The sequence below is a fragment of the Tripterygium wilfordii genome, chromosome 7 (assembly GCF_013401445.1).
Source record: "Tripterygium wilfordii isolate XIE 37 chromosome 7, ASM1340144v1, whole genome shotgun sequence".
Taxonomy (NCBI): Eukaryota; Viridiplantae; Streptophyta; class Magnoliopsida; order Celastrales; family Celastraceae; genus Tripterygium; species Tripterygium wilfordii.
The window spans coordinates 5333846-5361721 of record NC_052238.1 but is presented as its reverse complement, the minus strand read 5'-3'; the positions used below and the strand labels follow the sequence as shown (position 1 = coordinate 5361721).

General features: G+C 35.9%; 4 protein-coding genes across 13 annotated transcripts; 1 reads left to right on the top strand and 3 right to left on the bottom strand.

Annotated features, from left to right (window-relative positions):
• Positions 1–553, bottom strand: LOC120003064. Its single transcript, XM_038851963.1, has one exon. The coding sequence runs from the start codon at positions 429–431 to the stop codon at positions 285–287; it is 147 nt and encodes a 48-aa protein (XP_038707891.1). The 5' UTR covers positions 432–553; the 3' UTR covers positions 1–284.
• Positions 554–1698: 1145 nt separating this feature from the next.
• On the bottom strand, positions 1699–6001 carry LOC120003062 (serine/threonine-protein kinase STN7, chloroplastic-like). Of its 10 annotated transcripts, XM_038851962.1 has the most exons (8): positions 5409–6001; positions 5228–5314; positions 4435–4497; positions 3921–4060; positions 3734–3824; positions 3316–3422; positions 3158–3214; positions 1699–2189 (listed from the first exon to the last, which is right to left on the bottom strand). In XM_038851962.1, exons 1-5 carry the CDS (start codon positions 5595–5597, stop codon positions 3800–3802), a joined length of 504 nt encoding a protein of 167 aa, XP_038707890.1. In that variant the 5' UTR covers positions 5598–6001; the 3' UTR covers positions 1699–2189; positions 3158–3214; positions 3316–3422; positions 3734–3799. The 10 variants fall into 10 exon arrangements, 2 of the variants coding, with proteins under 2 accessions (XP_038707890.1, XP_038707889.1); XR_005469244.1 differs by lacking the exon at positions 1699–2189 and adding an exon at positions 4662–4801 and having other exon boundaries at positions 3014–3214; positions 4431–4564; positions 5228–6001; XR_005469243.1 differs by lacking the exon at positions 1699–2189 and adding an exon at positions 4662–4801 and having other exon boundaries at positions 3014–3214; positions 4435–4564; positions 5228–6001.
• A 1766-nt stretch (positions 6002–7767) lies between these two features.
• On the bottom strand, positions 7768–9513 carry LOC120003061 (probable galacturonosyltransferase-like 3). The gene has a single exon (XM_038851960.1). It carries the CDS (start codon positions 9357–9359, stop codon positions 8211–8213), a length of 1149 nt encoding a protein of 382 aa, XP_038707888.1. The 5' UTR covers positions 9360–9513; the 3' UTR covers positions 7768–8210.
• A 2439-nt stretch (positions 9514–11952) lies between these two features.
• LOC120003060 (receptor-like protein 4) lies at positions 11953–18500 on the top strand. Its single transcript, XM_038851959.1, has 9 exons — positions 11953–12232; positions 12319–13362; positions 13509–13656; positions 13954–14025; positions 14909–14977; positions 16028–16099; positions 17128–17205; positions 17518–17723; positions 17880–18500. The coding sequence occupies exons 1-9, from the start codon at positions 12160–12162 to the stop codon at positions 17984–17986; spliced, it is 1869 nt and encodes a 622-aa protein (XP_038707887.1). The 5' UTR covers positions 11953–12159; the 3' UTR covers positions 17987–18500.
• The last annotated feature ends 9376 nt before the right edge of the window (positions 18501–27876 follow it).

The window sequence follows — 27876 nt, the reverse complement described above, 5'->3', positions numbered from 1 at the left end:
TAATTAAAGATCTAATCAAGCTTAATTTTCTTTTCTTTTCAATTAACACTTTTTCCGATGTACATATGTAGTAGCTTCTAGCTAGTCCCCACATCTACAAGGCCAACTAGATCATACAAAAATTTTGTGTTATATTCTTCAACAAAATATTAAACTTCTCCCACTGCCATGGCTCTATGTACACTCCACCAAAACAGAAGAAGAAGAAGAAGAAAACCCAAAATTCCTCCATGAAGTAGCTGCCATGGATGGAAATCGATATTGAGAGTGGAAATTAGTGTCCACTAATCATGCCAGCAAAGTAGCATCACAACGCATCTCCTTATAATGTAAAGCCTGGCCCTTTGTTCTCTAAGTACCCCTCCAAGTCCTCTGCTTGAAGATAGCCTTCTCTTGGACCCTCCCATAGAAGTAGCACTGTTCATCTTCATGATCTTCTCTTAATTCTAATGACTTGGATTGCAAATAATAGGAAGAGAAAGCTTAGTTACTGTCTTACTGAATTGAAGCTCAAGTAGACTGCTTGCAGGGGAGGGTGAGTGGGGGAAGGGGTTCTTATATAGTGGAGAAAAATGTGGGTTTCCTTGTGGAAAAAAAAAAAAGAAAAGATGGGGCAAGGAAGGGCGTGCAATGCTCCCTAACCTACCAGACAATGCCCATCTGGGTCCTACTCACATACTTGGAATCCATACACCTTTATATCATAAAACAAAACCCAAAAACAAACACCATCTCTCTCTCTCGTGGCTTGTCATCCTAACTTATGCAGGGGTCACCACCCCAGCACAGTGGTTCTGCCATTAGAATTTGAATTTGTTTATTCTGATGATTAGTTTTGGTTGGATCCACCTAAACGGGCAATAAAAGGAGACCCCCCACACGAGAATGCATGTTCACTACCTTTAATTAAGCATAACTAGTGTTTTAGAGACTCATCATGATCTCATCTTCTACGCTCTTTTTTGGACGTACCTAATTATAGGACGAGTAATGCTTCAACCCCAAATATTATACTCCAATTCATGTGGCAAGTGAGATATTCATTTATTATGAACACATTTATAGCCCACACTGAATATTCAATATGTCGCATGATTGAGGGTTAAAATGAGAGTAAAAAATTAGGGGACAAAGCATTTTTCATATAACATTATTATCTAGTTGATGACAAAAAATAGTTGTACTAATGTATAGTATAATTTTTTGTTAATTAATTATTGTTAAGTTTATGTGAAATAGTCATTAATTATAAATACAAGTGTATAACTCACTTAACATTCAACACTCCATATTGATAAGGGGTAAAATGAGGATCATATTTTGAGAGTCTCAAATACTATTTTATCAGGAAAAAAACCACCCAAAATCCCAAGCTTTTATGTCCATAAAACGAGTTAGAATTGAGTGTCAATTAACAGACTTTTGGGTTCATAACCCAGATTCCACCATTAATATTTAATGCTCGAAACCCAATTTAAGTGATTGATTAGACTATATGTAATTCGATAATACTCAACAGCAAAGCAATCCAACCCACTTGCTTAGTCTCGTGTACCACCCATTTTATATTAAGAACGTTGATCGAGGGTGAATTCCTAGCACTCATCGGTGGCAGGTATCTAACAAGTTGATCAAACTATAGAGTCAAAAGTGGTTTACTAGATTAGAGTATGTTAGTCTCCTAAATAAAAAAAATGCACTGTAATCAAAGTGTTTACAGGCTTTGTTTTCAAGTGGCTTATGCTGTTAGTTGTCCTTGTTTGTACAAATGGGAATACTTAAAATAGCGAGCTAGATTGTACTGAACAAGAAGGCCAGACTTGCACGTGCAGGTCTCGTGATTTACAATGCCAGTGTTCTTTGTATTCTCAACATAATACATACTATAATTTGTCATAATATCTTACATATATATATATATATGAACTTTGCAACCCATAATATATTGGTCCGCTCCATCACACTATGTAGTATGTACTTGTTCTTGGAGCCTCTTTATTAGGCAGCTTGCTTCCCACACGTGGTGCTGGCATGACTTTCTTCTTCTTTGTTGGTTCCCAAAGTTAAATTTAAACTACGAATTATTCATGATGAGACCATAACTTAGCATGGACTGCAAGTGCATCTATCGAAATGTTCGTGTGGACAGAGTTTGATCAGCAATACACAGTTATCTTTTGCTTGTCAATCTGATTTTGACAGAGTTTGCATGACAGAGGATTAGGGGATCATGAATAACAGGCAAAAGAAAACTTTCGTCTATAAAACAGAACAGTCAATCACATATATATTCAGTATCTCTTTAGTTCTTACAGGCAAAACTAGTTTGGGGAAGGGGATTTGAAACTATGACCTCATAGTCATAGATATGGGTGTTCTTCCACTAGTTTCTCTTTTAGTTGCAGGATACATAAACACACCAGAACCAGATGCAGAATGAAAATTGATGGCTTTCAAAGAGATGGTTTTCATCAAGTAAAGGTTGAGCGAAGAGAGTTTTACAGTACAGGAAAGAATATAGAGAACTTAAGTCATTCACAAGCTGAAACCTACCGTTTGAATTCAAAAGTGAACAGATGCAAACTTTTGACAACAAACTGCATGCTTCAAGGAAGAACAAATGCCCATATTCCATCTGCTAGAGACAAGTTGCAGCACCCTAGGTTTATAGCCTTACAGGATGCTTATGGGGCAAAAGGTTTGGATTGGCATAAGCTAGAAGATGGAGAATTTGTTTGGTACAGCTGGTCTAATAACGTTTGGGTCTACTTGTTTTATTTTATGGACTCAGAAAAATGTAGCATGATAGCATTATCGATGGAAATAATGAAAACTAACAATCGTCAATGTTAAAAAACGTCAATAATCTTTCAACAAGTGGAATATAGTATCCAGCTATCTTAAAACCCTGTTTTAAACAAATTCAAACTTTTCCAGAGGGTCAATTGTAAGAATCTACCACACAGTTTGGAGTATTTCATTTTAATCAAAATCCAATTCAATTTGAGTCATGTTTGCAATCAGTAAATTCTGATTCACAGTAACTCTAAATCAGTTTGCATTGAGTAAGTCTTGATCAGTCAGAATCTCATTTATGAAATGATATTTTGCATCAATATTCTAACCCCTTAAAATGGATTGCATCAATATCACTCACCAGTTGCTAGAATTTGAGGCCAGCACTGTAGATATCAAGTCGATCTTGAAACATGAGCTGGTATGGGAGAAAAAGCGTAAGAACCAACAATGGAAAGCTTAATTGTCTTATGAAATGATGTAGCCATGTAATGATCAGTGATCAGATGGACATTACACCTGCCACAGGACTGGAGAAATTGCAGTTGCCCACTGGAGCTGAGGTGCAGATGGTGCAGATGGAGTTTGTGTGCTGATAATGTATTGTTCTGGTGCAGAATGCATATCTACAGAAAGGAGGACCAAACAATGTCATGAATGCCATATGGTAAGAAAATGAAAAAGAACAATTTCAAGTTGAGAAGATGATGCGCATTATCCTGGGTCACAGTTCTCGATCAAAATTAGAAGCATACCAAGAAAATTCAGAAAGACATGCCAATCTGACATTTATGTTTTTTCTCAAAGTATAAAGTTCGAAGACACAAATTTCTAGGGACAATAAGTTCAGAAGAAATGAATTTTGAATTTTGAGGGACATTTTTCTTCAGTCAGATGTATTACCAGCATATGTTACATGATGGGAAAGAAAATATACCTAGGATCCAAAAGAAAATCATTTGGAATGTAGATCCCCACTCTCAAATCTGCTGCTGCTCCAAGGTCAATTATCTTGAATGTGCGAGACTCTGATCGAGTTTAGATATTAAATGAAATTATCAATCTGAGATGGTTTGTGCTTTGTCAAACTGTTTGATATCAAAATGAATCGTTGCTATCATTACCTTCGGAGAAAACTACATTCTGTTGAGTGGAGACCATCCAATGCAAATAATAGATGTCTCATGATAGTTTGAATGATTATGTTTTTTCTTTCCAGATCCTTAGGCAAGTCCAGCACCTCTCCAAGAATCATGGTTTCTACCTGACAATACATGGTAACCATGACTAAGGTTGGTACCTTTTCAGTTAAATGACCAAATGATGTAGCAAGATGGCATTCAAGTCATAAAGATCACAAAACAACACCTATCCCAAAAATCAATGATGAATGTTGAGATATACAGAAAATAAAGGACCCTGCATCGGAAGTAAGTCTCAGAGAGAACTTTTAAAGCTCCAGAAGAGTAGAATACTAAAGAGGTCATTTAAGTCTCCAGTGCATTTTGTGATAATAAGCTTTTGAACTAACAAACCATATTTAGTAAAGAAACAATTCATAACCCAGTACCCAAAGAATATCCAAACAACTTTTTAAAAAAAATAAAATAAAGATAAGACTTGTGGGGAAGTACCAACATTAATAAAAGGAAACTCTTTGCACTGTATCCAGTCTGCTAGCGTGTCCTCCTCCCCTTCAAACTGCCAAATAAGCCAATATTCAACTCCTTTCTTTGAAGAACTCTAAAATTTTTTCATGATGATGATTCTAATCACACGGAGAACGTCAAAAAATTATACCCTTATGAGCTATAATTAGAAACCCTTTATATAGATAAAAAGCACTAGCAATAACAGAGAAACACCTCAAGGAATCCATACAAAAAATCAGCTCAGCTATTTGCACAAGCTCTTCGCGCGCACTCATTCATCTAAAAATTCCACTGCACCATATTCAGTAGCCTTTTTCAAGACCAAGTCACCATCCATCAAGTACAATGGAGAACTGTAAATTTAGGGAGCTGTTAATTAAAGTTATAATACCTTTAATAACTTAGAAGTTCACAGCACTCACAATTCACTTATTAGTGGACCTGTAAATTCATTGTCATAACCGAAAAAAAGAAGAAGAGAATAATGCAATATATACTGTTACGTGACTTATAATTCGTAGCCATTAAACTTCATTGAAAAGAGAACTTCATTTGGTGTAGAACAGGGAAAAACCCTCGACAGGGTGGAACAATTTTGATTTTTGAATAATGGATCAGCAATTCAACAAATTTGTAACAAAAACATAGTGAAATTTCATTGACATTTGACAGTAAGAGGCTAAGAGCTGATTCAAGTATTATCCAAAAGAGACATAACTGAATAAACTGGAAATTGACTGTAGATAATCCTTGTAGGACAACACTGAAAGACTTGATACCTTTGAAGAAAGCTTCTTAGCTAATGAAACTCGATACACTACTCCAAAAGCTCCATCACCCAACTTCTTCCCCAAAACAAAATCATCCCGTCACCACAAGCCAAAAACGCAAGTGCCACCATTTAGACTAAAACGGCATAAAATCTAACGAATAGAGCATCAATAGCCAAATTTCACAGACCTTTATGTAAGTGGGTCTAAATAGCCTCTCAATTACCAAGGCAAGAACAAACATATCAAAGAACCCTGGAGCCACACCAACCCAAAGGTACGAGAGAGCACCAACGGCCAAAAGTACACCAGGAGTGGTGAGTGTCAATCCATTGGACTTTGGTAGAGTGCTTATGTGTATGATATGGCCACACTCCATTACTGTACATGGCAGCCCAATCCCAACCCCCAAAAAGAGGTATGGTCGCGTACCACATCGAACAATTCGCTTCCTGATGCGCAAACTGTAAGGATTTTAGGGTTCGAAATGGAGTTCTGGGTCTCGATTGGCGGGGCTGGGGATTGATCAATCCTATACTAGCTCCTCCTGGCGCAGTTGTGGTCATGCTCATGATGATTGTGGTGGTCAGGTTCCGCAATTTGTGACGCTGAATCGAGTAACAGACTCTGCACTCATTCGAGTGTGCTTCCAATTGAGACCACGAATACGTATTCCCGCTTATAGTAACGGTATCGTAACTTGTGGATCTGGAGGAACGGATCGAGGAGGGCAAGACGAATACAAACCAAAAATAATACGTCGGTGCATAAAAGTTGAGCTGGGCCTGAAATCCAATGGGCATGAGGTGTCCTCTTTGGGCGTACGCAATCCTTTTAAATGATCTTTTGGGCCTCAACATGATCCACAGGATCTCCTTCGTTGCCTTCCTAACTGAATTTTATTGGTCGTTTGGTTCGTGAATTTTGATATAAAAATGGAAAGCATGTGTCAAATATTCTTTGTAAATATTTAGATCACACTGTTGTACAAATTTTTTGATATCATTAATTTTTTTGTCTATGGTTAGAGCGAAAATTACAATTATTTCATATTGTATAACATATTTAAGTTTAAAAAAATATTTTAATTTGAATATATGAACTAAAAACTAAAAAAAAAAATTTGTACTTTTTATGTGATCATATTTAATCAATAAGGAATGAAATAATATAAAATTGACATATTTAAAATATATAATTATGTGTTTTTCAAATTAAATATTAGGGAAAATTAAAGATTAGTCCCTTATTGAAGAGTTTTGTTCCAAGAAGTACACTCTTAAAAGTCTTATTCCATAAAGTTCATATAGTTTGAACAAATATTCCAAAAAAGACAAAAAGTTAAAATATATGGTTTTATTATCTAAAATACCCTCATCTTCATCCTCAAACATGACACATGGCTCATGTCTCTTGCACATAATTCATCTCTGACCTCTGTTGGAAGCTTCGTCTCCGCCGCCGGAAGCTTATTCTCCACTGCCGGAAGCTTCTTCTCCGCTCTTCATGGCTTATTCAAGAGTTCTATGCCCTTTTTTAGTGATTTTTCATCCCAATTTTTGTTGTATTCGAACTAAATCTACTCATAGTCACCACGGGACCTATAGATCTTGTTGATTTCCTTCGATTTGTCATCACATCATTATTTTCGACATTTTATGTGGTGATTTTCGTGGTTTTTTAGGATTTGCAGACTGTAGGTGATATGTTATATGTTTCAATTAATTTGATATTTGTCACAATGTTATCTGTCTTGCTAAATGTTATCTGTCTTGTTAAAATGTTATATGTCTTTAACGAAATGTTATCTGTTTGAAGTTTCGAAACAGATAACATATCAGAACATATCCGAAACAGATATTATATCTGCAGATTCATATATGATTTCAGAAGGGAAAAAAAAGAGTTTGAAAAAGCAATAAAACCTCATAGGTGATGTGTCTTGATCCTTGGAGTTGATAATCGTTGGCATTAAACATATTAGCCAGATCTAGCTCTTTTTCAAACGGTGACTGTGATTTCACGAAGCCTTTCCTACGACTCAAGTGATAATCGACTGTGAGTGATGGTTGGGCTTTGATCGGACTGACCTAGAGTTTCATATCGGTAGTTGGCTTGTTGAAAATGATGGATGGACGGTCGCCTTCTGATATGGTGGAGCAAGGAAGGAGGAGGAGGAGGAAGAAGAAAGAAGGAAGAATAAGGAGGGAGGGAGGGTACATTTATAAGTTGGTAGGTTTTGTTATTTTTTCTAAAGTTTTTTTTTAGGTTGTCCTTATTTGAATACAACTTTTAATTTTTATCCTTATGTCTTAATATTATAGATATTTAATTAAAAATAAGCAAAAATAAATGAGAATTCTTCATTTATAACGAACCCAATTTTTTTTGAAATTCTAGATTTCAAGAATTTTCACAAGTCAAATATAAGAATTATTGACAAAAAAAAAATCATATTTCTGAAAAAAGCTTGATTCCGCTAACCAAAGCACACCTCATAATCATACGTGCTTGGTAATTTATATGGCATATTCGGGCAGCCACCAAAATAGAGGCATCTCCTTCATGTTATTGTTCATGCATCTAAATCAACTAAAACATTCTTTCAAAAAGATCTCCATATGTTCCAACTTAAAATCAATAAAAAGTTAAAAACCGCACATTTACATTTATTTATCAAAAAGGAAACCAACAAGCAGTCGGCAAGAAAATCACATATACATATTCACCACGCAACCAGTCAACATCCCAAAGAGTCATCTTACTTTCCATTTCCCATCCTCAAATCGCAGCCGTTAATCACGAACTTTAGCGGCTCCTGTAACTCCCACACCAAGACTTCTTCCCGGACCAGACTAAATCCCGCATTAATCCCCGGCCTTTAACGTCCACTCTCCGCATTCTTTCTTTACACTACTTGTCCTCATTCGTCTTTACACATTCCACTATCGATTTACGATAAACCAGCCCCATTAATCACAGAGAACCGTCGTTAGGTGTCAGAGAATAAAGATGGATGTTTAAACAGATCATACGGGGTCCACAGGGAATCCAACGGACACGATCTTTTGGAGTCGATCCTTAGCCACGGCTTTCCCTTTCCGCTCCAGTGAAGCAAGCTCACCGGACCTGGATGCAGATTCCTACACCGACCTTCGAGATTGTCACCGCCAAGGCCGTGCTGGTTCCACCTGTGCTCAACACCTTCAACATTGCCAGCGAATACAAGCAAAAACGGAGGCAGAGACCCTAATTCGTAGATCCGGTACCGTTTTTGTATCCTCATCCAGTTCTCTAGTCTTTCAGTATACTTACCTTCTCTCCATTTCCACAGATCAATCACCATCACTCCGGTGTTGAAATAGCAAGGCTTCCTCCCTCTAAACGACCCCGCAAATGCCGTGTTTGACCAGAATCTCGAGGTAAAGTAGTTGGTAAAATTAGCGTGACAGTACTCGGGTGCACCCAGCACATGCCTCCCTAGATTGATATTCCACAATTTCGACACGTCATCCACCACGATGAGATCGGAATCGAAGTAAATTATGCGGCGCACGCTAACTGGCAAAAGATCAGCGAGGTAAATTCTAGCGTAATTCAGCGGTTGATCTAAGGCTCGACGAATCGACGATGAAATCTTTCCTTTGACCAAGTTCGTGTCGAAGTGGTAGACGTGGAAGTTGAGGTAAGGGAAAGTGTTGCTGATGATGCCCCGGAGCTCCAACGCTCGGCGGTTAGTGGCGATGAAGTGGAAGACGATGTTCTCCGGGCATTCGGCGTGTTGCAGCACGGACAAGACCCCGGCGACCGAGCCACGGAGGTAGGTGGCGTCGAGAGTCATGGCGATGTGGATGATTGCGGGATTGTGCGACTGTGCGACAGAGGACCACGCCGTTTTTTGGCACTCCCTGCCGTTTCGAAATGCTGGTGCTTCTCTGTACAATGGGAGGTCCCTATTGGCCAAACCATGACCCGAAATGATGAAGAAGAAAAACAAGAGCTTGTATTGCGCTTCCAACATAGTCGTAGCGCAGAGTCCGATGTTCTGTGTGTCGGTGAGTCTTGAAGAAGAAGATAAAGAGCACAAAGGGAAGGAAAGGACGGAGTGTTGATTGAGCGATGCTTGTGAGGATTGTTTCATTTGGTGTTACCGTAAATTGCTGGTTTTTTTAGAGGTGGGGCCAGAATGTGGTTTTTGCCAGGCTGGCATGAAAACGCGTCTAATTTCAGTGATGATCTGTAATATTATTAAAGTTGTGTAGGTGAAGGGAAGGAGGGGGTGGTTGCGCTGTATATGTTTAATGGTATCGCAAAATGAATTTTTTTTTTAAATGTCTTTGGAAAATTTGATTTTCTTTGAAATTAAACTTAAGGCACACATATACCTAATCAGATCAATTGTCAATCGAGCCATCTCTCATTTGTTGAATCATATTGTTTAAGCGCGATCTTGATTTGAGGCAATATAATGAGCCTATTTATGATGAGTTTTTTTAAGTGTGGTGAAGAGTCATACCTGGGACTTTTGGTGTTGTTCAAATATTTTGGGGCAAAAATGAAAACTATTAGATTGATTTTTTAAAATTAAACTACTCACATTTGGTACAAGACCTCAGTCCGATACTTATGTATCAAATGTTCTTCATCAACTTGGATATCACCAAATCGAGTAAATGGTAATTCATTTATCAACTTGGATATCACCAAATCGAGTAAATAATAATTCATTATTTGTAGTTTACTAACATGCATTAAGGTGGATTACGATATTAATTCACGGAATCGTGTCCTTAAATGGTGGTTAATGTTGTTAAATGCCATCAAGCCTTTATTTCTATAATTGTATTCTTTAGGATTTGGTCCATGATTCAAAATTTGCTTGACAATTAAGAAGACTTGAGTATTTAATTCAGTTTGAACTTTGAAGACACTTATTTTTTTTATTTATTGAGATTGAATATGTAAATGTACCTAGAAAAGCTAATATTTTTTTGGGACTGACCTAGTCAACCCACTGAAGTAGGTATATGGGCTTAGCCTATATTTATTGCATTATAATTATCCACAATTTCCCTGTCATAAATTTTATGGTCAATAAAATTTACTAATGTAATGTAAATGCTGGTTCAAAGGTGTTGGATTGAAATGTTTGACCATTTATTTAAATGCCGTGTTTGTTAGAGTTGGGGAACACTCAACATTAATACTCTTTGCGTAACAACTCAAAATGGTGTGCACAATGACAAATATTCAATACTTATCCTCCTTTTGTTTCATGAAAAATAAAGTTTTTGAAAAAATTGATTTAATTTCTATTTTTTGGAGTTATATTTTATGATTTTTATTTTTAAGTTTTCTAGAATGGTAATCAAATGTGTTTCAGAATGTTTGTCTTGTTTTTCATAAAATACATGGAAACACAATCATATCAAACACAATTTTTCAATGTTTGTTTTAAAGAATTTTACAAACATTTAGGTGAAAAAATTAGTTGGTGAATATCTCTAAGACCAATTTGCATGGACTTAGGAGGTATTGAATTTGATTCTTACTGAGAGCAATACCATTGTGATCATCTGTCGAATTTTAGTCCAACTTACCCTGTCGTCGTCTGAAAATTTCTGTGCACGTCAATTTGACGACTCGATTTAAGACACATATCGTATATCCCAAAAACAATCTTAAATGGTTATCAAAAAAAATTTATTTTACAAATTTTCATAAAACATATACCAAAAAATGAACTATTTTCTTTTACGAAAACTACAAATTTTGTTAAATTTGATAAAAATTTGGATTTTTCTCTTGACACAAATAGAATTTTGAAAATACATGAAAGTGAAACACCTCCCAACTCAAATTGAAGAAAACAAAAACCAATAAATGAACGTGTGTATGTCACGGGTTCGGATGTCAATAGGTACAAAATAGAATTATTGAATAATTATTTGTCCAATCTGGAATTACTCTTTTTAGTCTTTGTCCTTATCATACAATTTAGTTGTGTTTGATTACATCATATATTCCCTCATCATTTCCTTTAATTGTTTAATAAATAAACCAGTATTAATAAGTTTTTGGATTAGACCACAAATCTCGCTAATGGGCTCGAAAGCTAGCGAGCCTAAACTAGATTTAGAAGTTCTATTAGAGCCCAGCCCAACTCTTAAACAATCAATTTCCTACTTAAATGTTAAATGATCCTCCCCTGCATGGATGGCACGTTTAGGTGCGTACTGTGTAGGTCATTGTCTCAGCAATTTGAGCAGGTGACGTAAGAATTAGCTGTCAACCATTACCTTTGTTAGTGCTGTCCCCGCATAAAATAAAATTGACACTGCCTCCTCAACTCTTAAACACCGTCGGTCTGTAGGACTTCGCCGGAATCTAACTCCTAAAATTTACCAATCCAACTCTTCGAGTTGGCAAAACGCTATTCGATCTGAATAATCAAATTTGTCATATTCAAATTAAATAAAGTTTGAACATTAATGATATGTCTAAAATTTAGGTCCAAACTTTTTTTTTTTGTTTGATTTAAACTCAGATTCAAGTCTAAGTATACAAATTTTTTTCAGACCTCAATCCTGTTTAGATTTTGGTTCAATTTACTTGTTCAGATTTAAATCTAATCAATTAAATACGTTTGAAATTCATTCTAAATTAGGGTTTGGATATGAAAATATTTTACAAATACGTATGATTATCTGACCTGAAACCAACTCGGAATCGGTTTTTTTGGGCCATCCCTCTTGTGTCAATAGTCAAAAACTAGTTGAACTATCAACACTTTCTCTAACAAACACTCAAAATCACTCCCCGCTAATTTCGCATTCATCAGTCACACTCTCTCCCCTTCACAATTTACCAGAATTGAATTGAACTTCAAAAAACTCTGCTCTTTGTATGTCCAAACAAGGACCAGCTGATACAACACCACCATGTCTCGCTTCCTCCTCCTTTCCCTCTCCATCCTCTTCTCATCTTCCATCGCCATCCCCCCCTACCCCTTCGGTAAGCTTCTCTCTCTCTTTCTGGCATTAACTAATTTAACAGACATTTTCAACTGTCGCTCACAGTCAATTGACTCACATTAACAGATTTATCATACCACATTGATTGCGGCTCCCCCACCAACAGCACCGACCTCTACAACACCACTTGGCTCTCCGATCGCTTCTTCACGGGCGGTCTCACCTCTGTTGTCTCTGAGCCTCTTCACTTCCGCTTCCCTCATGAGAAGAATCTCCGCTTTTTCCCTCTTGCCTCTGGCAAAAAGAATTGCTATATCATTAACCTCCCAAAGGGACGTTACTTCTTCCGCACATTCACTGTCTATGACAACTACGACGGTAAATCTCACCCTCCTTCCTTCGATGCCGCCGTTGAAGGGACTTTGGTTTTCTCTTGGCGTTCTCCCTGGTTCGAGAATCTCGCTCGGGAAGGAGCTTACTCCGATCTATTCGCTTTTGTCAAAGATGGAGAGGCTGATGTCTGTTTTTACAGTATTGCCACTGATCCTCCGGTTATTGGCTCACTGGAGGTCATACAAGTTGATCCCTTGTCTTATGATTCAGCTACCATCGGCGACAACTATATTCTCGTCAATTACGGGCGCTTATCCTCTGGTTCCGATCAGTGGGGTCCTGGATTTAGCAACGACCCCGATTTCTTCGGTCGGTCATGGCAGTCAGACGCTGAGTTACGGTCGTCAAACGGAGTCGACAGAATCAATTCCATCTCGACCAGAGAGACCATAACAGGCACCGATCAGGGACCGAATTACTTCCCAATGAAGCTTTACCAGTCGGCGGTGACAACGAATGGCGCGTTTCAGTATGAGTTAGACGTTGATGCAAAGCTGGATTACTTGGTGTGGTTTCATTTCGCGGAGATTGATTCCAGCGTGAAAAAGGCAGGGCAGAGGGTATTCGATGTGGAGGTCAATCAGAAGAATATTGCGAGGATTGATATATTTAAAGAGGTTGGGGGTTTCGCTGCTTACAATTGGCATTACACCGTCAAGAATCTGAGCAACAACGTATTGAGCGTGAAGCTGTTGCCAGTTGTGGGTGCGCCGTTGCTTAGTGGGCTTGAAAATTACGCGTTGGTTCCCTCTGATCTCTCCACGGTGCCTGAGCAAGGTATGCGGAATTTTTATTGCTGAAGGGTTTTGTGGTCCTATTATCAATGTGCATTAGGTCTGAATTGCTGTCTACTGTTGAAGTCAGTGGTTTCATGAATTAGAATTTAGACAATAGACATGATCGACTCTGATTTGTTTTTGCAGTGATTGCTATGAGAGCCTTGAAAGACTCACTTCGTGTGCCTGATAGAATGGGTTGGAATGGTGATCCCTGTGCTCCTAGAAGTTGGGATGCTTGGGAAGGAGTTACATGCAGTCCCACCAAAAGCGGATCACTTGTGATATCTCAAATGTCAGTAACTAAGTATTGCCAGTAATCCTTTTTCATTTGATTTTTTGTTGTCTCTTCGTTATGATCATAGTGAACTTACATGCATCCATCTGTTCTATTTTATGTCATGTTTTTTCTTTACTGATGGGAATTGTTTCACACATATTATGTTTCTGGATCATATTGCATGGATAAAGCTATTTTGGTTTTTGGATAACTTTAACTGCTCTGAGAGCTTGATTAGCTGACAACCCCCCATTTTGGCTCTTTACTGGATGAATGGCATATCGTATTCATTTCCCATTCATGTAATCTCAGAGATCTTGGAAGTCAGGGCTTGAAAGGGTATATCAGCGACCAGATTAGTCTTCTGTCAAATTTGGTGAGCCTGTAAGTATTAGCTGCTAACTTCTTTTGATATGTTGCTAATACATGTACTGTTTGACTTGATCACCTATCTACTGTCTCTCTGAGGATATATCATATAAGATGTATCCATGTAGGTACCCTTGTTTTATCATTAAGGTTGTACTTTTTTTAAAAAATAGTATTCATTGTGCTTGTGGAGTGCCTAGCCAAAATGTATTGTCGCCTGTCGGTGTATCACTCCTAGCAGCCATAGTCCTTGCCTTCCACTGTTGTACAATTGAACAATTTCAATTGTTCTTTCTGCTTGGTCTTGTTGATTTAAATTTTGTTGATAGCTTTACCAGTCACTATCGTAGCTCTTATAGGATATATTCAGCCATCATGGCTTGTTGAGAAACCTTGGTGTGACTAATCATGGTTAGAACTTGTTTGTCTTCGTTCTGGCTGCTTTCATGCTAGTTGTAGCGTGTAGAACAATCATATGCATCTAAGTTGATGCTTGTTTCTCTCATGCACTGACGAAAATCCATTGTCTTTGAAGACGAACTTATTGGGATTCCAGGTTTTCATCATATTTTTGGAAAAAGATTTACGAGTGATATGATTTAATGAAATTATTTTTTGTTCTTTTAATGTTTCTTGATTATCAATAATCACCATATCTGAAAATGTTATGTTTCTTATTTTGTACATTGAATTTGATATTCTTGGTTCGCTTGTTTTTAGCTACCTTACACATGCTCAGTGTAAAAGTTTATTGTCTCAAATCTTGGGTGTCTGCAAGTTGTATACATGCAATTTTTAGAGCCTATGACTTTATTGGTGTACTTAAATGTGGTTATTCTTTCTTTCTTTTTTGCAACTATTGATAAGTTTTAAGATATGTTTATTTATTTTCTTGCAGAAACTTGAGTTCTAACGCATTGAGTCGCACTCTACCGTCAGGGCTAGGTCAAAAAACACTTGTACGGTTGTAAGTAGCTCTAAATTTTCATTACTGTTGCAGTTAGATTACTTTCATGTATTGTTTTTTGTTTTTTTGAGAAGCAACGTCCTTTTAATACACACACACATACTAATACATGTACATTCACACATATTCTGTAAATATGCACTCATGACTCATCAGGAAATTTTCTCTCATCGAATATGCCTTGATTGAACACTGGTAGAATATTGTTAAATGATTCAATTTGCACATTCTCATCAGCTTTAGGTTTTGTCATGATTGATTATTTAACATGAGATTGGAGGCAAGGTCCTTGGTTCAAATTTTCTTCAATACATTTGCTATTTCAATTAAAAATCATGCATGTTGGCTGGCCACAAGTATGAAGGGGACATCTGGCCCACGTGAAGAGGAAGTCTGTAATATGTTAAAATGGTTAAATTCACTCTTTCCCAATTAATTTTTTCTTATGGATCCTTGTGGCGACCCTATATTGTTTGGTATAAATAATTGGTGGTGATGAATCTCGGTAAGGCAGAGAAATGTAGGAGTTTTGAAGGAATTTTGTTGATGATGAAACTTAGCTGACCTGCTTGAGCTTTGAATTTTTCTGAATTAGAATGGTCTTAAGCTGGGAGTTCTCAGTCTCCAGCCCATTTTTTTTTTTCCTTGGGGGGGGGGGGGGGGGCCCTTATGGTGTGCATGTAGGTGTCATTTGGATATCCTCCTGTGTTTTTTCTAATGTAATAGATCTACTTTACCACAGCCAATTTGTTCTTCAAAAGAGGAGAATATATTTTGTTGTTAGATAGTTCTTCAATTAGTAGAAGTTTTCATTTACTCAATTTAATCCACCTGTGGTAACTTTCATGCCTCTGCTGAGGTAGCTGTAACTTGATAAATTATCTTGATCTTCTTCCTTTAACATTTAGCTAAAGAGGGCATTTTCCTTATTTTAGTTGTTTCTTAAATGTTTGATAGAATATCTTATCTTTCTTCTGCAAAGTGATAGCAGTGTGCAACTACTATCAGCATAAATGTCATCGTTTGATCCTTGCTATATCTGTTTTGAAGGGATCTGTCGACCAATCAATTTTCTGGCTCTATACCAGATAGTCTGACCACTTCTTCAAAGCTGCAGCTTGTGTAAGTCTTTTGCATTATGCCTTAATATAGTTTGCTACCAACAATTCATATTCCAGTACTTTTGGTGTATATTGATGAATATATTTTTCAAAAAATGTTTGAAGTATAAATCCAGCTTCAATTGGAATGGACTCTCTTTTATTATTCCAATTCTATTGCATCTCTGTTTCCTGACAACAACTCTGTTGCAGCTTGTGTTCAATTTCGTTCCACTGCATTATGACTTTGTTTTGCTAAAGTCGTTGTCATTTGTGGTGTTGTGCTTATTTCAGCAATCACTTTGTTGCCTATCTGAATGAACATTTTTTGGAAACTCCGTAACAGAGTGGGAATTTAGTTGTATGAGTTTTTTTGGTCTTTCAACTACTCAATGGAGTAAATGGTGTCGAATTTGCTGAATACCTTTCATTGTGAGAGTAGCTTTCATCAAAGAGAATATTGTCCCATAATACATGCCTAATTGTGTAGTACTTAAGAGCTATAACATATCCCTTAATATATGCCTGGTTGTATGCTAGTAACAGCTTCAATCTCTATGCCTGATTGTTTGCCACTAATAGCTACTATCTCTCTCTCTAAATATGGTAAGCTAGCTACTGTACTTATTATGCATATATGAACAGTTATTTACAGCATGTATGTCTGTTAGACTATTAAATAGTTGATATTAGTTTCAGACATTAGCAGCCAAATGTAAAAAGTTGTCAGCTTTTTAACCATGGGTTGGCTGTGGCCCAGTAAAATGAAAAGAAAGAGAAAAGAGAAAGAAACAGGGATGTACTTTTGTTAGAACTCGACTATATTTGTAAGATCCATCATGCTGGAAATTCTGAGGAAAGTTCAAATTACTTAGTTTCCCTATGGTGCAAAAGTCTTATTTTAATCGAGCCAGATCTGAAAAAACTTAAAACAAAGTCGCTGGATTTGGTTGAATTCTTACTATGTTCATTGATAACTCACTCCTATTCCCCCCACCCCCACCCCCACCCCCGGCTCTCCTTTTGGTACTTATTTGCTTTGCATTTCAGGCTGTTGAATGATAACTTATTAGAAGGGCAAGTACCAGAGGAGCTTTACTCAATTGGTGTTCATGGTGGAGCTATCGAGTATGTAATCAACGATAAGCTATAATAGCTATTCTTTACAGCCCTTGTACATTCTGGCCCCTATCTTCCTTTAGTTTACATGTCCCAGTTATTCATCCTATTGTGAAATCAGCTGGCGTGCTATGAGAGAGATGGTATTATCAACTTTTTTCAAATGTTATTTGCACTCATCACTTCTTTGCTAGTGATGCTCTGCCTGCAATTTCCACGTAGCAAATTTATCTTTATAACTTGCTTATTTAATTTCTGCTGTGGTGGTTTTTTTAATTCTTATTTATTTTCTTTCTGAATTGCTATAATGTCTCTTCGCAGTCTCTCCGGTAACAAAGGTTTATGTGGTGTTCCTTCTTTACCGGCATGTCCTATGTTTTGGGAAAATGGGAAGTTGTCCGTGGGTGGCAAAGTTGCGATAGCAATATCGTGTCTTGTATTTATTTGTCTGGTGGTGTTGGTTATATACATGTGGATCAGGAGGCGCAGAAATGACTATGACTTTGGTCTCCCCCAAGATTTGATGTGTGAGTATGACTTTTTTTGAAGTCTTCCAGTTTCAACTCAATGCACTTATCGGCTTGGGCATGTTATATTGGACCAATTAGTCTGCTCATTGTGTACTTGAAAATTTTCCTCAAAGTCTGTACTAACACTTCGTTTTGATGTAATCTTTTTTCCAGCATTGTCTGCAAAGAGAAATCGTTACCAGAGACAGAAGTCCTTGATGGTTCTTGAAATGGAGAGCCAGCATGCCAAGGCATTAACACCTTTTACTCCACAATCGTGAATAGTCTTCTTTGTAAACAGGACTATTTTTCCCCTCTCAAACGGGGTCATAAAGATTGGGACTGAACGTGATTACACAAAATACTTGAATACTACACAGGCTGCATACTGCAGCCCTCTGCTTTCTGAAGATGACTTCATGAGGCTTCCACCTTCAACTATTTGAACCGACATGGGGGTCGTACGAAGCCTTTCTCTAACGAATGCGCGCAATGCGTATTCATTGATGCACACTAATACGAAGGCATAATCCTGCTTATGTGAATAGCTGTTTTGCAGGGTCTATATTTAATATCAAGTGCTCTTGGTTAGACCGTAGACGATGACTTGTTTATTCATAGATCAGTTTTCAGATGCTGACTGGATTTATTTTTTTGTGGTAGCTGTGACACCATTATTACCTTGAGCTCCATCACTTGCTCTGTTTTCTTCATTAGTGTGTAGTTTGATGTTCATGAATTCTTTTTAATCCACAACATGCATGCAGAGATTATAAATAGATTTGGATTTTGCTACATTTGTTGTTGTCTTCTGAAATTTCTTTTTGAACTACGATGATCTTTTCGTTGGCCATATCAGTGGACTGTACATTAGCAGCTAATCTAGACTAATTTGGAACCAAGTCGCATCCCCATCGCTTGACAGGCCATTTGATGTTTGATTAGGAAAACCATGTTGGGGTAGATAGAGTTTGCTTTGCTAGACAATCACTCACATAGAGCTCCGAATCGAAGGTCAAAATTAGGGCTTCCCATTCTCCAATCAGAAAATGCAGCTACCAAACATGGACGTGAACATCGATTGAAGTGGTAGCCGTCGTAGCAGTAGCAGCATTGTCGTTTTAGCCCCATATGAATGAAAAGAACCTCTCATGTGTTGACATTTGATTGTACAAACTGCGATGTGTTATATTCAACTATATATCTATATACACACCGGTGAAAAAATGACCCACGTTAGTGTATTACTTGTTGCCATTCATCATGCTCATCAGCTCATGGTCGTTGTTTCTTGACCAATTCTACCTTTTGAAATGAATAGATATTTCATGAATAAGATAATTCATCAAAGTCCAAAGAATTTCTATATGTTTATTCTCATTTTCTTTAGAAATTTAGTGGTGTAAACAGTAGACAACTAGACATAAAGATAAAAAGTAGCACCAACTTGTTCTTAGTAATATCCATATGTACGTTGTTAGGGATTCAAGAAGGGTTTCCAATTGCCTGACCATCGTGACTCAAATAATGAGACAAGTATCAATCCATTCAAACCCAATTCCACCTACTGTACATTGGTCATTCTATTAATATTTCAATCAATTCACTCCCTTCCAGCTATTTTCGATTTAATTTGTCAACTAGTAGTGTAAAATATATAGTATTTGCCACTACACTAATACCAAATCACTTACAAAATCATACCGTGAATATGGTTGACTTCTGAAAATAGGGCGTTTAAGTCTTTTGCGATACAAGTCTACATATATATATTATAAGTTTATACGACTTAAGTGTCACCTTAGACACGAATATAAATAGTTGAAATTTGAATATTATGCACCCTTTTGACTGCAAAGTTTGATTCAAACAACAAAAATAAACCTCACAACAACAACATCGTTAATTAGTGACAATGAAGTCTACACCTCATGATGCATGTGATTAAGCATATTGAATTACTTTTGTAGAGTCTAAATGTATGAAGCCCAGGAAGGACACGTATCGCCTCTCAACATACCAAGAGTAAATTGTGGAAACAATTATATATATATATATATATATCTTCACGACATGGTGAATAGGTGAAGAGGAGTATAATATTACATATAGAATGCAGAAAATCACGTACACAGCAAAGTGTGTGTCCAGAATAATGTAGATTCCTGGAAAATTTGACTTTGTTATTTACTAAAATTCTTCATCTAATCTCGGGGTATTGAAGAGATGAGAGGTAATGTCAGAAAGCGTGTGAGATGGAGTAACTATGGACTGTGTGTGTATGGATTATGGAGTAGACTTGGTTGACTTGAATAATATGAATACCACAAAGCTACAAACGAGTCATTCTCAATGGAGCCATAATTTTCTTCACTCCCATTTCCATCGATCATCCAGTGCTGTCTTATTCAAACAATTCCAAGAAACCTTCTTTTTTTTTTTTTAATGTACAAATAAACTGCAACTAGTAGTGTGATTAGATTGGTTGCTAATATAAAATATTAATAATAAGAGATCAACAACGATTTTTCTTCCCTTCATAAGATCGATAACCATTTGAGTTTGAAAGATGAAAGATGAGTGCTTTATGTTTATATGCGAATTAAGACAAACAAACAAAAAAAATGATCATAATCATTCAAGCCTTTATTTTAATTGTTTGAGGTCACGTGGCTACATGAGTTTGCGAGAAAAATAACAGGAATCCAATAAGTGTATTCATTTCCGCCGTTCTTTTATTTATATGATCATAATACAATCAATTCATATATTTTCTCACTGCTTTTAAGTCGTCTATTTTTAGTTCTTCACGTTTCACTCCTACATTCTCCTATACAAATTCTCTCGATTCTTCTCACCATCGCACCATTATCTCTATACCATCTTAAACGGGTTTTTTCACAACTTTATATTCAATTTATGTTATTCATACCTTAGATCTAATAATTTCATTTCTTATTATATCATTCCTCGTGTGATCACGTATCTAACAAAACATTCGCATATCTGCTACATGCATTTTTTGATATGTTATCACTTAACTAATAGCCCAACACTCAAAACAATACAACGGATCATACATTCTAGATAAGTAAACAGTTAATATTTTTAACATTATCTCTCTCCTCTATAATGTCATTTATCTTATACAGTAAATATTTATCATTTGCAGTTGAAAAGCGAATCTTGAATATTATAAAATGATAAATATTAATTGCTTAAAAGATAAATGACATTATAGAGGAGAGAGATAACTGTTTCCTTATCTACAATGTATGTCTTTTTCATTTCCTACGTTCAAGGAATGAAAATGGAGGCAAGTCATTAATGAAAATGGATTTGGAGAATGACTTATAGAAGAATAATGCGGATAGAAAATCTATTTGGTGATGTTTTCCCTAAAATGTAGGGATGTGTAAAGGGATAGCCGGGGAAATAGATAGAGACATTGCTGCAAATACTCTAAAATTAAATGCCCCTATAATAATTATATTACTATGAATAATGGCACCTTTGTTTTATTTTTTAAACGGGAGAGAGGGATTCGAACCCTGATCACTAAGATCTATGGTGATACACATCATCATTTTCACTACAACTAATGACTCGAGTGCGATACTTTATTCTTGTATATCAACTTTCAATATCTTACCATATTGCTCGCCAACTACACACGGAGACACCCAATTCAATAGGCCTAATAATTTAATAATACAATTAATTTGACTAAGTTGGTAAAGTTTAAGTGTATAGGTGCCATGTCGGCAACATAAAACCCATACGTCTGCTTTAATTTAATCAGTGTTTCATCCTATAATATTAAAATTATTTAATCAATCAAAGGAAGCCATCAGGGTTGTTGAGAGATAAGGCTTAAATTAATCAATTAACTAATTACAATCTTATTGGAAAAAAAAATTTCATCATGTGTTTTATTGTCATTTTTATTGTTGAAGATATAAATTCTTGCAGTCGAGGAACAGAATTTCTGCAATTTGACTATAGTCGAAAGCTTCAATTCGATGTTTTAATAGTTCAAAAGTCTATAATTTCTTGATATATATAAAAAATATAACTGTTGAAATGAATGGTTTGCCATATATATTATACATATAAATATACTCAGGTACACCGTGTGGCAATCAAATGCAATTAATGAAGCTTCTTTGTAAAGCTGAAGATGTATTAGAATTTCTAGTCCAAATAAATCAATAATATTATCCGATTCTCGTGAATACATCACGTTGACATAGTTATACCTTCTTAAGAGGTCACCCATCACAATAGTGCTTTTGGTGAAGCACGCTTAACTTTGAAGTTATTAGGAAATATTATTTCAAGAAAAACGCATTGTTGTTGGTTATAAACTGAAATTATCAATATATTGACAAGATGCACCAAAACAGTTCAGAATGAAACCCTAATAATGATAATAAGAAAGCCCACTTGGTCTCACCAATTGGAAACTTCCACGAGGAACCCCAATATGCATTGATTGGAAGATGAAATTGCTTCATGCATTGCCACCGGTGATGAGCTTGCAGGTCAACTTGAACTTGAATGTGTCCCCATTGCCATTGATTTCAAAAATCCTTAATTACACTTTGTTTTATACCCTTTTTTAATACCTTATTTATTTGGAGTTTTCCACCAATCAAAAGTGTTGAAAGTCTAAATAAGAAACAGAACTGCCTTTGGACCAATGATAATAGTTATGTGGCATGGGTGGGTCCCAATTTGTGAGAAAAATAGTTTAACTACATGCCTCACAAAGTCAACAAAATCAACTGGCTAGTCCTAATCCAATAATTATATATTCCTTTACAGCCTTGCCTGCATCAAATTGTGCTCATTTTTCTTGGTTGCTAGAAAGTCGTAAACCCAGTCTTTCTTTTTCTTTGGGGTTGTCTGCTTCATTAGAATCTTTCAACCGACTCTCAAAATCCTAATAAACCACCCATTCTTGACCAACATTATTTGTTGGGTACAGTCCCTATATATTAATCAACAAATTAGGCCACGCTGATCAGTTTTATGAACTATCATTAATTGCTTAAGATTGTAATTAGCTTGTCATTCTAGTTACGTAGAGAGACTAATTAAGCATATGGTAATTAATTAAGTTAGTTAATCAAAAGAGAGAGATTACTTGGATTATGGTAAGTGGGGTGGTCTTGGTTTTGGCAAATATGCACAGCTAGATGCGATCACGTGGTTTGACCAGAAATGGTGGGTCAAGGTCCACGTCGGTTGTGAATCAAGGAATAGTCAAAGAAATCGCCACACTAGGGGTTTAGTTGGCTTTTTTTAAATATTATTTCATTTAATAATTCTTGCTTGCGTGTGAACGGGTTCAACAGAACAAGTTGGAGAATAAGCAGCAAAAGGAAAAATAAAATAAAATAACTAAAGCATGGGATTATCATATCATACTATTCGTGTTGTTGACGCGGCATGTAACTCCTCTACTTGTCCCATAAAGACAGATAAGATTTTCTTTATATTATTACTATTATATATATAGAAAAATCTTATATATATATATAGGATTACAATGGCTTACTTTTCAGACATATTTTATGTTGTTTTGACGAATCTCAAAAGAGTAAACATGCTCTTTTGTTTAGTTTAAGTAATCTGTATATGTATTTATCACGTACGCAAATGCACATAAAGGCAGGCATGATATATATATATATACAACTTGATGATGATGAAGATGATGACGATTTTCGTTTATCTTCAAAGATAATGTAATGATGTTTGTAATATTAAAAGCGCAAAACCTACCTTTTTTTAACTGCAGAAAACCTACCTTTTTTTAACTCCTGATTCTCTCTTTGTTTCACCACTTACCAGCCACTGTAAATTATATAGTTGGTGAATATTTGGGTGATAATTTAATTGATGTATTTTTAGGGCCAAATTGTATGGAATTGAGAGATCATGAGTTAGATTTCCATTACGAGCAATATCATTATGGTAACGCATTGAACTTCGGCCCAATTTATCATATCGTGAAGTGAGAAAGAACTTAACAACCCAAATTTAGACTCGTATCGAATATTGAACATATATTTACAATTATGTCTTTCTTTCCTTTTTGTTATATTTGGCTGCAGCCATTTTGGATAAATTGATGGCTCTACTATATTATTGCAATTAAAAAAACAAAACCTCTCGAAGCAACCAAAATGAAAGATTCCTCCACATAGGATGATATATTATCGTCACAAAACATGTAAAATTTGTTAATTATTTCCACTTTAAAAGTCTGACATGGCAAGGCGTCGGTGGGTGTGACGTGTGTAGGCGGATTAGGGGTGGAACCAGTGCACCTATCCACTAGTTCCTTTATCCGTGCAGTTTTAAATCGTTAGATCCTATTTACTTCACCCAACGGCTCTCCTATTTCTTCATCTCACATCTTTTTCACGGCTCTACTCTTCTTCTTTTTTTTTTTTTTCTTCCCACAGTAATATCATTGTCAATTTTTGCCAAAGAAATCCCCTCTCTTTATTAATCCATGTATGGGTCACAATACCCTTTCTCTTATTAACACAACCAAGTTTTGATCTTTCTCAAGACTAAAATCTGAATGATGGGGTAGGCATCCTTAAGTCCTATATTAAGTCATCTCCAGCTGAAAAGGAAGAATAGAATTAAAGCCATAGGGAGTCGGAAAGTTGGGAACTTGTCATGCTGATGCACAGTCATTAATCGTGTGATAATCGTGTGATAAAAGAAGGCAGGCACCACCACATGTAGATAAAACGCATGCTTTTGGCTTTTGAGGCATACGAAGCACTAATAAACCTAAAACTAAAATCAAATTCACGACATCATATAACCAATCGAATTTTGTTTGGTTGGTTTAAGACAAGAACGTGACCAATAGTTGCCAAAATAAATGAGGCTACACTTGGAATCAAATTAATTAATGGAACCTATATATATGTATATACTTATGTTAATGTTGAAACTTTGGAAAAGTGAAATTAAAGAGGCTTATCCAGGTGACCATGGATTAGATCATTAGATAAGAAGACAAAAAAAACCTGACATGACTAAAAAAAATGTGCATGAATAGAGGAAGATGAAGCATGATTGAGTAGACGAAAATAAGGATGAGTAGAGGTGCACCAAAGTCATTTATCTATTTACAGGGATTTTAATTGGCAGATTGTTCAGTGGGATCGGACAAGATTAGATAAGAAGAAGATAATTTATACTAATGTAATTTCCCAATTAATCTTAATTAATAGTAGATTATTAAAACGATTTAATTTAACGATGCTTGTTGCATGTTGTTCTTCGTGTCCCCAATACCATGTGACGTCATTCAAGACATCAGAGACTGCCAGTGATAGCCAAATGTAGGTCCCACAGCTGATTCTAATTTCTAAACGTGAAATGTTGGTAACTTTAGAGGATCAACATACAAAATATATCGAACTGGATCCTCTTTTAAGGGTGCGTTTGGTATGAGGGTAAGAATTTGGGGGTATAATTTGTTACCCAAGTAAATGTTACAAGGGTAATAATAATTATGGAGAATAAGTGTTACCCTTTTTTGATAAAGAAGGGTAAAATTTATCCAAGTATTCATTACTCTTGTTTGTTACAATTATACATTACTGGTGTAATAACATTACCCTTGCTTGTTATTATTGTAATGAACCAAACTAGAAAAAAGTGAGATTATGTTTTTTATTGTTACGACTATCATGTACCAAAATTTTAAAAATATAGATACATATGCATATATATATACACACACAGCCAGACATATATATATATATATAATAACAATTGTTAACAATTTCAACAAAATAATCTGATAATATTCAAATCCATGACAAAGACGTAACACAAGAGTAGGGGTCATCATTTGGCCTGCGGGCCTAGGTCCGAGCTCGGCCCTGCCCGACCCCTTGGGCGGGCATGGGCTCCATTTTTTGGGTCAGCCCAAGCCGAAGCCAGACACCTCTGGCCAATTTTGGCTTAGCCAGAGCCTGATCCAAGTCCAACATTATTTATTTTTATATATATATAATATGTATGTATATATATAATACACACACATACACAAACAATGCATGCACTGTCTGTGTATATGTATATATGTATGTGTATTATATATATATATATATACACACCGACAGTGCATATGTATATATTTATATGTGTGTGTATATGTATATGTGTGTGTGTATATGTCTATGTGTATATATATATGTGTGTGTATAGGGTTTATATATATATATCTGTGTGTGTGTATATATATATATATATATATGTATATATATACACATATATATAATATATAATATATATGTGTATATATAACTTATGGGCTTTTAGAATTTTTTATTTAAAGGGGTAATAGGTTGGAGTAAAACTTCTCATTATTTTTTATTACCCAGGTCCCCCCACTAGTAAACTTTATGTGTAAAAAATAAGCTCAATTACTAAAATTTATTACAGAAACTTTATGTGTAAAAAATAAGTTCAATTACTAAAATTTATTACAGGAGTAAAAGTTATACTGATATAACAAACACAAGTAAACTTAAAATTTAATTACCCTTGTAACTATTACACCCGATTACCCATGTACCAAACACACCATAAATATTAATCTGCAAGGAGAGAGGTTTTGTTAATCTGTGGATTACTTGCCCAGTTAGATATTTCCTTCTTATAAAAACTCAAAGTAATTAAGTGACTACTGGAGCCAAAAACTTAACCTAATTAGCCAAAAATACTTGTTACAGATTCTATTGTAGCCATCTTTCTTTTTACCAAGATCTGTATGGTAGAGTCTGTATTTTTTATCATTTGAGTCTGCATATGGATTCCTAGGACCGTCCAAAAAAAATCATGTCAAATCAAACCGATTGATCAATTATTGTTAAACATATGTTAGTGAGGACCGACGGAATAACGGAAAAAATCGATCAAATCGTCAATAATCGACCGATTGATCTGTTAAATTTATGTCAAAAAATATAAATTAAAAAAAAACCGATCGTGGAAACCCCTATAGACTTCAATGCAAGTGCCCCTAAATTTTGGATTTTTTGCTTTGCTCTAGATCTCCTCAAGTTGGTAAGAGTAAGGATGATTTCAAGGTTTATTTTTGAAATTAAATTGTCATTATATTATTCCTTTTGCTTACTAAATAGATCCAACCAATGTACAGCACCATTGATGTAATTCTCTTTTTTACAACATTATTTCAGCTGGCTAAATACGGTAATAACTCCATATGTTCTTTTTTGCCCCCCCTCTGAAACATGACTCGTAACTCTATTATTATGTTGGACAATTCTTCTGGATAGACGTTGAACAAAGAAAATAACCAACGGGTAAACCTACACCAGGTCAAATGGCCACCAAATTGGCCAAGTTGGATAACACGTGGAGTAATGGGCGGCTGAGATCACTGCGATCTCCAAATCTTTGCAAACAAAAGCCAGAGTGGGGGGTCCACCAGAAACAATGGACCTCAACTCCACCTCAATAATTCTTCTCTTTCAGTTCCAGACAAACTCAAACATCATATTCACACAGTTCCCACTTGTAAGGAGTGGGGGAGAGGAAGAGGATTAACATGAACACGAGACAGCTTTTCCGTATCGGAATATATACAACAATACCGTACACCTTACTTTTTTACCCCCGGCCCCTCTAATATTAATTATTAATCGAATAAAAACACCATTTATTTTAAACGTACCATCAATATACTATTTGGTATTTATCACTAATTTTCCTTCATCAAACAAAAATAATAAAAATAATTCCAATGGGTGGACCGACCCCACGAAAAACCAAAACCAGAGCCACAGCCACCGTCTTGATCGGGGCTAGGGGTTTTATCAACTTGCATGTGGACCTCACTCATCCGTACAAGATATTCCAATATATTATTATTGTTATTAGTACCATGGATTAGATATTTAGATTCTCTATTGCTTACCAAAAAAAGATTGATTAATTTAGGTGGGGTGGACATTGAACAATGAATGAAGAGGTAAAAGAAAGGAACCACTTGGGGAGCAGAAATTGTCTTCAAGTGTTTTGGTTATGATTTTTTAGGAGATACTAAGATGAACCTAGCCAATAAGACAAAGCCAGAGTTGGAAGTAGGGGAGATGGCGAATCA